This window comes from Phyllostomus hastatus, unplaced genomic scaffold (assembly GCF_019186645.2).
Source record: "Phyllostomus hastatus isolate PE091 unplaced genomic scaffold, TTU_PhHast_1.1 phas_scaffold_60, whole genome shotgun sequence".
NCBI lineage: Eukaryota > Metazoa > Chordata > Mammalia > Chiroptera > Phyllostomidae > Phyllostomus > Phyllostomus hastatus.
Genome location: NW_025334038.1, coordinates 9,119,361 through 9,133,282, shown reverse-complemented (window position 1 = coordinate 9,133,282; position 13,922 = coordinate 9,119,361). Strand labels below are relative to the sequence as shown.

The window sequence follows — 13,922 nt, the reverse complement described above, 5'->3', positions numbered from 1 at the left end:
TGCTGCCCCTAAGAATTTCATTAATGTCATATAAGCATTCATATTACTATGCTTCCCCCATCTGAAGGAGACAGAAATCTGAATTTGAGCAAATTGCCTGGGACTGGCTCAAGCCAGGAGAGTCAACACTTGCTGGCTACAGGAAGCATTTACAAAGATGGTAGAGCCGAAGTCTGTACCATCTATCATGGGCCTGCTCTTTTCAATACCAGTATACCCATGAGGAACTTACTGTCTTGGCTCTTGCTCTTGGATTTCCAGGAAGTGATGGCAGCTGCTGCCTTGCCCAACTGCTGGCCAAGTCCACCTGAAAGTGCAGCAGAAAGCCCCACATGACTCAGAGCAGAATGCCCAATCAGGGTGGCCATGAGATATGAGTCCACAGATCTCTGCTCTTGATAGAGAGAGAAAAGTTCTTCCGCCAAAGTAAACAACAGTCAGACATCCATCATTCCAAGGGATTGCACTAGTTCTGGATGCTAACCTGACATCCCAGAGACTGTACACTGTTAGTATATCTAGGGGCTAGAGCACAGCTATGCCACTGCAAGGCAGATGAAAGTCTGAAATGATATTGTTTGATCTGTTTCTTTATCATGGAAAAGCAGACGTTACAGAAAACCTGATCAAGTGTATGAGCTCCAGAGCAGAGAAAATGATGTAGTGAAATAGATCTAATAGTGACTACATTTATTGATGTGCAGTAGACATCAGCTTTAAGAGATACAAAACATAGTGTCAGAATTAGAGAAAGAAAGCAATAAAATCTAGTCCTTGGCCTCAAGAAGTATGTTATCTAATTGAGAAGTAAGACATTGATAAAAAAAAACAGAAAAGAGCCTACATAATAGAATGGATGTAAGTTCAGGGTCAAATGGATAATTTGGCCATTTGAGCTAGGAATTCGTAGAGAGAAATATCCCTGTGAATAAGCTATTATAGAAACAGAACCAGTAGCTCTGAATAACTTTTTTTAAAAAAGGACTAAGTTATAAAACTTGGTTACTATTGACAACACATGGATTATAGAAAAAAGAAGAAATTCCAACATCAGCAGGATGAATTTTGGAGATAATTAGGCTCAGAAAGGTTAAGAAAAGGGTATAGAAATAGTAATAATTTGACCTATGAAAACATTTGCCCAAATAATGTTACAGACTAAAAATGGAAAAAGACCAAAAGAAGCTAAATGAGTTTAGGGAGGGATTTCAAAACTATGATGGAAATAAATGGGCATGTCCACAACTTTCAGTTTAATGGGATATTTATGTGCTAGGTGCCATTATCAGGCCAAACAGGATGGATAGTCTATGCTAACTCGGTTCTCAGGGATCTATCTTCTTACATATCAAGCTTTGTTCTATATTGATATTGTATTAAAGAACCTTAAATATGTGCATTTAAGTGAGCAATATTTTGTCTCATATACTATTTTATCTCCAGTGTCTAGAATACTATCTAGTACATAGTAGGCCTCAATAAATATCTGCTGAATGAATGAATGAATGAATGAATGAATGAAGTGGCAGGAGGAGCATAATCCCTATTTACATACTTATTAAAATCTGGGTACAGAGTTGAAGTAACGATTGTCATTGTCATATTGTGGCAGAGTAAGGGATGGAATCCAGAATGAAGATAGATTCCCATTTGCAATCTCCCAGCTAGAACATCCTTCCCTTCTAAACCCCCAGTGCTTACCGGGTAACAAGGAATAAGAGCATCTCACAATTGCCACTACAAACTAAAATGCAATACAGCATATAAAACTTAATGTTTCCAAATATTTAGAACAATTCCCACCAATAAATGTTTTTTTAGCACAAAGATAATAAATTGGTGCCAATTCTGAGTTGTTGTGACTCTCAGGATTCAATATGTTTAGTATCCTTGGGAAATAACTTTATCCAAAGCAAAGAAGACTAGCCCTACAAGTGAAACATGAATTGCATTAGGAGATACATACCTTAAACACGAGTATAGCACAAATTCTTACATCCACAAATATCAGTGTGTTCTTGGATGAACCAAGCTTGCAGCTCCATTTGATTCCATGTCTGTGGTAAATTGCCTAACAGATTGGAAGTCATAGGGCACTGTGGTTCCTAACTGGTATACCAAATTCTGTTAGAAGTGACTCCAGGCTTCCTAATTATTTATAGGTTAATTAGTAACAAAGAATGTTTCTCTCTGGTTTGGGCACTGGCAGCATTCTTTATAATAAAAACTTTCCACTTTCAGGTATACTTTTATGATGTCCACTATTGACTTATTAGAGATGTTCCTTTGGAAGGAGAACATCCATGAAAAAAAACTACAAAATTTTTTACACTCACCTGATCCCCCCCCCAAAATTATTTTTATTTTTCTCTTATAGGAGCAGCCAAAACTCTATCACTCCAAAGTGAAAACATAGCTAGATGCTGGCTAGAATATACAGGTGGTCCCTTCATGCTGGATTTTCCTCTGACAAAGTTCATGGGTTCTTTAAGTTACAAAGATGCTGACTCTAAGCCAGACATGATCAGCTTGGTGGTTAGATAGATATCATATTTAATATATGAAATGATGGAAAGATTAACAGAAGTGGCTAATTGATCTTTTAAGTCAGGAAAATAGGGTATATATTATTTTTATTCATAATGGTGCCTGTAAATTAAAGGCAGAAGAGCTTGATGCTCTTGCTCTCATCAGAAAGAAACATTAACTTGACACTATATTGAAAAGACTTCGAAGTTCCCAGCCCAGGCCTGTTCAATTCTCATTCCTGGATAAAATTTTAGTTAACATTAGTATGCTGGAAGAAGAAAAGAAATCTCACAACACAGATAAGCATGGTCCATTTAGTTAAGATAATTATACAAGCCAATGTCAATGAGCTGGCTTGTATTCCCATTTCTAGGGCAGTATAAAACAGTACACATTTTACTTTTGGAGAAATTGAGCAATGCTAACCAAATCTGATGCATTACCTAAGGTGATCAACCTACATTTTATATTACATTTGTGGAGCCATTGGCCACTCTGGAAAACAACAATAAAAAAAAATACTTCAAATGGCATTTCAAAGGATGCCATTAACTTTGGAATTTACAGAAATCACACACATGTCCTTTGCATGTTCATGTAAAAATTTCACCAAAACTTACAATTACATGCTTTTCCTCATCCCTAACACCTTTCTCTACATAAGCAAAGTTTATCATTTTTTTTGCAGTCCTTTCTTCTCTTCCCACTGAGAGACGTGACCCCACACCTTTTCCAATTTTCTGTAAATGGGAGCATTTCCCATCTCTTTGATAAAATGGTTTTTCTTTCCTTCTGTCATTTTGATCTAGTCTTTAAATGTCCTTTGTGGCCATTGTTTACCTCTGGGCTGAATTATTTTCCCTTCCACATGGTGTATTATTTTGTAGCAACCCTCAGCTTCCCACTGACCCCTTGGCTTGCTTTTATTTTCTTCAAAAATAAGCCATTTCCTCCCCTACCCACCCACTCCACCCCATTCAGAGGTTCCAGCAGAGGTCATTGAAAGTCATCGATCATGGTAAAGGACAGCAATATAGTTAATAATAGAGTCATAAAATCAGACCTCAACTGAAAATTACTCTTTCACATAATAAAACCAGTTTGCCCTGGAGATACTGAAGAATCTTTAGGACCCCAGTAAAGAAACAGAGAGTGCCCTCAAATGCCAAATTGCATCTCCTGGTAGGTGGTTGGATGGAGAGAGTGGCTCTCTATTACTGATATATCACATTAATTTTTTAGAAGGGCAAGTGAAGAGTCATGTGTCTAGTTGAAGTAATAGAGGGAAATGAGCACTGTGAGAAAGTAATTGTCCAAATTGGAATATGACCAGATTAACAAGGTTTACACCACAACTCACTAGAAAAGTCTGGAAGGTCTCTGGTATTCACCAAAGGTCACTCTATTTTTATGTCTCATCTAGAAAGTAGCTCTGCCAGGCATACAGTAAGTGGTGGCATTAAAGAAAAAAGATTAGCTAGTATCTCTGAAAAAAAGAGGAATGACTTCAGCTGCATGCTTTGCTTTAAGGTTGGCTCCCCCTCCCCCAGCAAATATTACTTAATATAGACTTTGCAGTGTGTACCAATCTTCTACAAAGAGACCCTTGATTAAAATGCCTCCTTATTTCCACAAAAAGAGCATAATACATAACTCTGCCCTCCATCCATCTTCTTAGTGCCCAAGATTTGCTCATCAGAAAAGGGATGGGGAAAATCACACCTTCAACTTTAGCCTAAAGCCCAGGACTAGCCAGACCCTCTGCTGTGTTTGATTTGTTTGCTTCCAAACAAAAGCACTCTGGTCTTTCACCTTTGCTAAGTCATCTCCCTCCTTTTTTTTTTTTTTTTTTTTGCACATGGAGAGGTTTCCCTGCCCAACCCAACTCACTGCAGTCTCTGAATTTTCTTGCATCTTTTTCTTACTTAAAAAAATTAAATAATTAAAATTAATTACAACTAAGTGACAAAGCATTTATAAATGTAATTTGTTAAAATTGTTGCTTCCTGCGTTTCCTTGGCCCTAATTACATATATGCTCAGGTAAAATCTGCATCACTGTGTGTCATGAGAAATGTTGGGTGGTGGTGACACTTCTTCCTGTTTCAGGTATTTCTCTTCATGAGGAGATGGCTTTCTAGAATAACATTCCTGGCAACTCTGAGCCCCTCTCTTCACTTCTCAGCAGAGTGAGAGGTGGCTTGTTTAATTAACAAGTGTCAGAGAGGAACAGGGAAGACTGGCAGGCCCACCACCTGCTGGTCTTACCCTTCCTCTGGGGTCAGGCTGACTGTGAGAAGCACACATTCTGTTCTGTCCTTCACACTGATGGTTCCAATGTAAGACACTTGCCTGCCAACCCAGGACTGCTAGTTACCAAACTTGCCTATTTCTGGAGACCAGTGTTAGGAAACCCACTCCTTTGTGGATAGAAACTTCATTCTCCAATATAAACTTTTTCAAAAATAAAGCTGATATTTCAGCCTCCCATCAGCCCAGTTATCTTATTTTATTCATTTAGAAGTGGGAGAGTTATTTATTGTGCCACTTCAAATTCCAATAATAGATGCACGGAAGACACCCAATTAATTGACTGTGGGAGTCGGGCCAGGTGGGATGGGCAGAGGAGAGAAAAGGGGGGAAAATTGGGACAACTGTAATAGAATAATAATACAAAAATAATTTAATAAAAAATAAGAAAAAAGAGGACAATCAACATTATACAACATGGGCAATAGCCAACATACTCAAAATATCCACAAAATATCCAAATCAATAAAGTTATTGATTAAAATTGAAAAAAGAATATTTTAGAGTCATAGAGCTTTCAGAGCAGGAAGATTCTTAAAGACTTTAATGGAAAGAAATGCAGGTTCAGAGGGTTACACAGCTGGTTTGCACAATGGCAGAAACTGAACACTGGTTTCCAAAGGCCTGGTGTCATGATTAAGATCCCGAGCTCTGTAGTCAGACTGCTTCTTCTTAAATCCTGATGTCCTAACTTGTTGGCTATGTGTATGTGGCCTAGTATTTAAACCTCTCTACCCTGTATTTTCCCATTTGTGTAATAGGAATGATAAAAGTACTGTCTCATAGGGTTACTGTATAATTTAATGAAGTAATTCATGAAATGCATTCTACCCAGTACCTGGCATGCAGTGAAAACACTTTACAAATATAGCTATTATTCCCAAACAGGTTGGCAGTGACTCTATATAGTAATAGTAAAACAAGAAATTATATTGATGAAGATACTGTTTACATTAATTTGTGCTAAGAGCTCCAGTCCTTTTTGCAAGTCGGAGCACCCTGCTGAAGAATGATGCTGTCTGAATTGCACAAGCAGATTTTAATCTCTTCCTGATCTTGTGCAGTAGATTAACCAATATATTCAAAATATAATCAAAATTGACAGAAACTTCTTTGAAGTAATCAAAGACTAGCCTTCATCATAGAACAGTAATTTATTGCACTACATCATAAGTTTGCTGCTTGTTTTTCCTCTATTATGGGCAGAAGTTTCTGGCTGTACCTGTCCTTTAAGGTGATATTATTATGCATGTATTTTTTCTGGTTTATCACTTGAGGTTTTTGTTATCAACTTTTATAGTCTCCCCATCTTTTCCTTATGGCAAAGGTACATACCACCTTCTATTTTATCCTTCCTGGTGTTCAGGATATTGGTCTAGGCAGAATCTCTACTCTGTGATTATTGTTGACTGTGGGAAAAAGTGGTATGTGTTTCTATGATGAAAATTAAGAAACAAATTTCCAGGTCTAATTTCACCTGAATTTGAATTTGTCTGAACCACAAATGCCATAAATACCCCAGCTGACACCAGCCTCCCTCACTTCCAGGCTGATGTTAAGAGCAGTGAGGTCATGATGGAAACACTTTAGAAATAAAAGCTATTTATTATTTATAACCCCAGGTTATAAGCTGAGTTGATACTTTTCTGAGCCTGATTGGGGTCCTTAGAAGCCCATGGGATAGGCACATATCTGTCTGTGGGCAACTACTGGACCCAAGTAGACTGCAGAATTATCTACAGATGCAATAGGAAGTGTCTTGGGATGCCTTCCCTCTTACTTACTGTGTCTCAATCCTATTCACCTTTCAAAATCCCTCCAAGAGCATCCTCTTCTAGGAAACTTCCTCTGAGAATCAAAACTGAACAATTATTCACACAAAGCCAGTCACTTAGTAGATTGGTTTGATTGATTGACTATTTGACTACAAGGAATTAAGGTATAATTCTCAAGGTATTTCTATGTCACTACCTCTTGCTTTAATTATCACTAATAATGCCATGGCTACACAAAAGACAGGAATATATTTTAAGAATATGCAAAGCTATTGATTTTAAACTAGAAAATTATTCTTACCTGCCCTGGTTAGCCGTAGTGCAATAAGTCCACCAAAAAGTGAACTGTACAACTGTTGCCACCTATAGGTGACAACTGCAGTATATTAATTTCATCATAATTCTGGTGAAGTGTTGTATGTGAAGGAAATCAGGATGTTTTACAGAACATCCACAATCTTTGTCAAACACTCATCTTTACTGGGTTTGTTATTAATAGTATTGTGTTGTTCTGTAATTCTTATTTTAGATATTCCTCTTAAGATGATGTCAGCTGATATTTGTAAAGTTCTTTTCCAGGACAGAGGTTAAGAACTCAGGCTCTGTAGGCAGGCTGCCTGGGCACAAATCCAAACTCTACCGTGTACTGCTACATGACCTTAAAGAAGTTACTTAACTTCCTCACGCTTTTATTGCCCATAAATAGAGATACTAAAGAATCCTACCCATAGAATTGATGTGAGGATGAAAACAGATAATCAGTGCAATGTGCTCAGCAGAGTACCTGCACAGAATAGGCACTCAATTAAATGCCGTTATTACCATGATTCGTTTGCAAAGCACCTTTGCATACAGTTGCTACAAACTGATGAGCACTATTTTGTTGCCATTGAACAGATTAGATCATTAGCACATTACTGTTTGACCTCAACCCTCCTTATATTTTAAATTTAAATATTATGTGACTTCAAATTTTTAAAAATACCTACAATCTGATAGGACAATGTTGAGGCTAGTTTGGTATGTTTCTAACTGCAGGCAGAGAAGTAAGCTACTTTACTGCTTTTATACTTAGCTGGCAGGACCACTAGAGAAACCCAAGCCAACAGCTGAGACTCTGCTGATGCTAGAGAAAGCTGAATTCATCACTAAGTGTCCATGGAGAATCTACTGATGAATTAGCATTGGGTTAGGCCAGTGATTTTCAACCTTTTTCATCTCATGGCACACATAAACTAATTACTAAAATTCTGCAGCACACCCAAAAATGTATTATATTTTTTGCTGATCTGACAAAAATAGGTGTAATTTTGATTCATTCACATCGAATGTCTATTGTTGTGTTGGCTATTGTCATTTTTTTATTTGACATTTAAGGGAAAAGAGGTCAGTGCCCCTGACTAAATAGTCAGGTACTGCATGTTTTAAAAATTCTTGTGGCACACCAGTTGAAAATCGCTGGGTTAGGCCTTTAGGGAGAGATCTAGCAGGGGAATGAAGATGCAGGGGTCTGCTAGGACAAAAAAACAAGTATAAAATATGATCTCTAGCTCAGATGTTGAAACAATGCAGAAGTTGCAATTTAACATAGTGGATTTTTTAAATCCTCACCCGAGGATATGTTTATTGATTTTAGAGAGAGAGGAAGAGAGACAGAGAGAAAGAGAGAGAGAAGAAAAAAATAAGAAATGAATATCAATGTGAAAGAGGAATTTTGATAAGTTGCCTCCAGTAGCTGCAACTTAGATATGTGCCCTGACTGGAAATCGAACCCACAGCCCTATTGGTATGTGGGACAACACTGCAACCAACTCAGCCAACTGGCCAGGGCAATCATGGAGTCTTTGATTATTATTGTTCCATTTATTCTTAATATAAATAAGTAACTAAAAATCAAAGGATTTCAAATATAAGCAAATATTGATCTAGATTTATGACCCCACCACAGCACATTTTTCCACAGCACAGATCAGCTAAATTTACTTACAGGAATACCTCGTTTTACTCTGCTTCACTTTGTTATTACACTTCACAGTTGTTGCTTTTTTTTTAATGAATTAAAGGCATGAGCCTCCACCAACAAGCACATTATGACTCACTTTGTTGCAGTGCTCTGGAACTGAACCCACAATATCCCACAAGGTTCATCTGTAGCTGCCCCTGCCTTTAAATTAGGCACATGCTGATGAGCTAAGCACAGTCCTCACCACTTCTTCGTGCTCCCCAGCACTGAGGCTTACTGCTAATTGGCCCTCATTGTCACTCTTGCACTGATGTTGTTCTTATAGTAAAAAATAAAAATTAGAAAATAAATTATGTACCCACCTCTCATGAAAACTGTGAAAATAAAAGACTATGAAGACCATGTGCTTTTTCTTAAAATGAGCCATTTGTTTATTTCAGTCACCTCCCTGACCAAGGTAGGTGTTGTTATATTTAAGTGAGTAATGTTGTTATAATTAATTGAAGAAACAAACCTGTAGGCATGAAACACTTAGAAAACATGATGCATGATCTGTGTCTAATAGGCTGTGGGCATTTTAATGGTAAATACATCTCTTTCCTCATCTCTACCTTAACACATTGAATTATATTTTTCACCTACTTTCCAAGACTACAGGTTCTTCTAGACTGGTGATTCCCAAATTTTAGCATATATGGGAATCACCTGGTGAACTTGTTAAAAATTTGCTGGGTGTTGGCATTTCTGATGCAGAAAATCTGAGTGGGGCTCAAGAATGTGGATTTCTAATAAGCTCTGGAGTGATACTGATGTTGGTCTGGAGAATACAGTTTGAGAATCACTGTTCTAGAACAAGAATTATGTCTCACATTATTTGTTTATTTATTGTACCATTTATTGAGTACCTATTACCATGTGTCAAGGTCTTGGGGTGTTGTATTTCTAATACTTACATCAATCCTGAAATAAAGGTGTGTCTTGTCACCATTCACCCCTGAGGAAGGAGACTCCTGGGCAGGTCTGATATTTAGGGTCAGGTCTGTTTGCCTCCAGGGCCCCAACTTCCCTCCACAGGATGCGATTTTACTCAGCTATATATCCTCCACACTGAAACCTTCCACCTGCCTCTCTAATAAATGTTTATTGAATAAATTTGAGATCCCCATTGACTAGAAATGGGCAAGAAAAACTCTTGTGGTTCTTGAATGAAGAAAAAGGGAGAAGATATTCAGGTGAGGAGAAAATCGTATTGAATGCCCTTTATTTACCCACATTTAATATAATCAAAGCATTTCCTATTCTCTCCATGTATTTTTAGCACTGTGCTATACAATTCTTTGTGTAAAATGCCCAAAGATTAGTGTGATGTGAATAGGGACTGTTGCCTGGAGTTATTCCTAATTATGGAGACACTTCTCTATAACTGGCTAGGAATCTGTTCCTTGACCTATCTATGGTTTAAAGGTAACCTTTTGAGATTGAAAATTAGCTCTTAAGTCATGCTCCTTCATAATAATAGTATAATGAAATACATACCACTTCACAGATGATTTTTCAAGTATTCACATAGAATTATACCATTTCCCACAGCAGAGAAAGAAACTCTGAGTGTGCTCCTGGAACACTGAAGTCATCCACTTCCATACCTTTTTCTTTTCTCTTTCTATTAAATACTTAACATGTGAGAATCCATAGGCTTTGGCCGTGTCTGTTTTCTCCTGAATCAGAGCACAATTTCCTTATTTCACCTTTGTATGTCCATACTAAGCATGTGGGTGGTGACCTGGGCAAATGAACTGCGGATGTTAGGGCCTTAGACAGTAATGATAGAGATGGTTTGGCAAGTGGAATATTTGGGTGGCAAAACTTAAAAAAGAAAATACAGGACATCTTGTCCTTTATTACACGAGTGTGGTAAAACAAGAGCATGGAAGACAGCCAGACAAGAATTCAAATCCTCTTCTCAATCACTTGCTGAGTGACCTTGGGCAATTAACCCTGTCACTCTGAGCCATACTTTCATCTTTCAAATGGGGATGTGTAATTTGCAGGTTTGTGAAAGGCTTATAGATAAAATATGTTCACTGTCTTTTACTTAGTGGATGCTTAATAAACGGTAACTATCATTATCATCTCTGAACCTTGTCCATACTTCTTTCTATGTTTGGATGGACTTTTTGCACGAAAGAGGAAAAGATAAGAAATGTGTTAATGACTTTACCCCCTCCACATTTGTTGCTTTTTGCACCTGTGCTTCCTCTCCTCCTACCTCAGACCTTAGGAGCCACTAGAGCAACTGATACATTAATGTTCATAGGGTTTCTCTATAATAATTATTAAATATGCCTGCAATGTTTTATAAGTTCCTAGAGAATTTAAAACATTTTTAGAGATTACCAATAGCACCCTAGAAATATCCCTCTTTAAATTGATGTTACTAGAACCTCTTGGAGGGGTGTGGATACTAAGGCGTAGACCTGTTACCTTGCTTTTTAAGCCCTTGGGCCTACCAAAGTCTATATCCACTAACCTGGAAGTCTTGTTCAAATACCTTGAGATTTGTAAAGGGACAAAATGACAGTGCTTCTGGTAAGTTTAACATGTACTTAATTTCATAGCAATGTAAGGGGTATTGTGTATATTTTGTTTGTTTGCTTGTTCTGTTTTTTACATATAATTTTAACTTCTGACTGAAATTCAATCCCTATCCATACTTTGCAACTGGAAAATTAATACTATTTAGTAAGAAAAGGGAGTAGTGTGAAATTTTGATAAAGCAAAGTAAGGCACTTTACCTGAACAAATTTCAAATGGATCCACTTAAAATGAAATTAAGTGGCACTTAACTGGTTTGCAAATTGGGACCTATTTATCTCAGCAAAATGATTAAAGTCTTGATTTATCCCCAAAATTGGTTTTATTATATTTAATTACACTAGAAGCTTGTTAAAGACTTGTAGGTTCTCTCTGTACTTTTAAACTGTACTTTATATAGGCAGTAATAATTGAATATTGGATAGAATAACTTGATTTCTAAAGAAATATGTTTCTAATATTTTTCCTCTTTTTATTGCAGAAATTGAAACAAGTTGAAGAAACAAAAGAGGACCCTGAGAATAGATTATCTAAAATTTCCCTGGAGTCATTCAATAAATATAACAGCAATACTGCAATTTTATTAGAAAAAGAGAACTCTCAGAACAAGGTTGAAGAAGGAAAGGAAGAAAAAGAAAAAAGTGAAGAAGCATCTTTGAGTAGTTCCGACAGGCCCGGTGTAGACAATTTGGAATCTTTGAGTGATTCCTTATACGATAGCTTCTCTTCCTGTGCAAGTCAGGGTTCAAATGACACATAAAAGATTTTTTTCTCCATAGTGAGCTGGAAATGGAGCACTTAAGAAACAGGGCCGGGGAAGTGCAGGCAGAGGTGACAACAATAAAGTATTATAACACAAGAGCCCATGTTGTCAGATTCACAACAAGCCACCTACTGCAGCTTTCCCCTCAGACAGGACAGTATAGACTCCATTTTGCATTTCATGAGGATTAAAAACACACCCACAATACAAAAGTCTTACTTTTGCACTTTTTTTTTGAATACTGTACAGAAGTTGTAAATTTTTTGGAAAAGAAATTATATTTGTAGCAAAAAGAAAAGCAATAAATTGAATCAGTGCCATGCTCTTGAAATGATATACTAAGTCTTCTAGACATTGATGATAATATATTTTTTAAAAATTCCAACTAAAGTTTTCTTCAGCTCATTGTCCTAGTGCCCGAATTGTTAGCGGGTACACTCCGTAAACCTAAAATAGGACCTGCCAAAAAGCAGAGCACTCATTGTAATCTCCATCTCACAATCTCAATTGGATAGAAACTTTAATTTTAGTGCAATTTTAGAATTGTTGCCAGAGAGATTCAGGCTCTAGTAATAAGTGTAATTCTGCTTCTACCGAAAAAGATGAAGGGTGCTGGAGTGTGACCTTGATCCATAGGGATGTGCATCAGAAGTGGCCTAATTCTATTTTCAATAGCAGGCTTTCCCTCCAAACATTTCCTTACATGCTCTTCCACCTAGTGCTTCTCTATGATTCTGGGCAGTTCTTGTTTTTTATTTTCCTGCTCTTTTTATTAAAATCTGGGCAATCTAGAATGAAAACAAATTTCTACCTGCAATGTTTGACTTTAAAAAATTAAAATGGTTGGTGCTATGAAAAATCTCACTTTTTAATATCCTTTTTTCCTACAAAGTCTGTTTATATGTAAGGATAAATTCTATTTTAAAGGTTATGTGTATTTTTTCTAGATGTGAACTATTTATAATTGCTTTTGTACAGAAGCTTGTAAACTAGGCATAATAAAAATATTTTTAGGATCTGTATGATTACTTCAGTACCCACTTGTTTCTTTAAAGACTATTGTATGACCAGTGTTACTTAGTAAATTTGTGCAATTTGAATTTTGTTGGCTCAGATGAAAATTATGTAAAGTGTCATCTTTCAGACTTTTAAAAATTCTTTTGTTTCATTTCTGAATAAAAGGCATGCCACAATTGAACCCTCTAAATTTGTTTAAGGAGGCTGTGGCCCAGTTAATTATTTGAATCTCACTCGTGCTCCAAGAATGAATCCCCCAAGGAATAAATAAACTAGCCCTCTTTCTCCAGAGATAGTAATTCCCCAGTTGTCAGATCAGAGTCTGCAACAAACGAGTAATGGTCAAAGCATTGCAGTCTTCCCCGAGCGGTTACTTAGCTAGAAAAGAAAGGAAAGGGGGGGGGGGTGACGAAGGAGAGAAGGAGCCTGAGGGAGATGTGGAATGATCTCTGCAGAGGAATTACAGGAAAGTAATTTAAGCACATTTCCAGACTTGCTCTGCTGGCAGGATGGGGAAATAAGTGAACAGCGTCCCAGCCTGCGAGAGCTGCCTTTAAGAGGTGGCCCGAGGAGAAGGTGAAGAGAGGCAACGCTTATGAAGCTATTTCCACAGAAGTGGATGATCCCTAGGGATTTGGGGGCTGTAGGAACGTGCGGGTTGAGGGCGTGGGCATCAAGACTCTCCAGCGGGCAGGCGGGCGGGAGGGCTCCTGTACCACCTGCTGCAAGGCTCCGCGGCGAGAACAGCGAAAGCAACAAGCATAGCCCCTTTGGCGTTGGCGTCCCCGGCAGTACTCGAGGTGGGTTGCTGGAGCAGAAGAGGAAGAATGGGAGGAGGGAAGGGCCGGAGCAGCCGGTGACCAAGTCCCGGGCGGGGAAGGGGCAGTACAAGCGTGGACGCGGGAGCATATACTAATGGTTCATGGCTTTGAGGGGAACAGGATGAAGCTGCCCGCCCTTTTAGAGGAAGA

At 37.8% G+C, this 13,922-nt stretch overlaps 1 protein-coding gene across 3 annotated transcripts in view; it reads left to right on the top strand.

The window, feature by feature from the left end:
• The window catches only part of NCKAP5 (NCK associated protein 5), an 881,281-nt gene extending 868,154 nt beyond the window's left edge, over nt 1–13,127 (top strand). For all 3 annotated transcript variants that reach the window (XM_045826267.1, XM_045826268.1, XM_045826269.1), the window contains one exon: nt 11,653–13,127. In XM_045826267.1, coding sequence (XP_045682223.1) covers nt 11,653–11,931 — 279 coding nt within the window. In that variant the 3' untranslated portion in view covers nt 11,932–13,127. The remainder of the gene's footprint in view (nt 1–11,652) is intronic.
• The last annotated feature ends 795 nt before the right edge of the window (nt 13,128–13,922 follow it).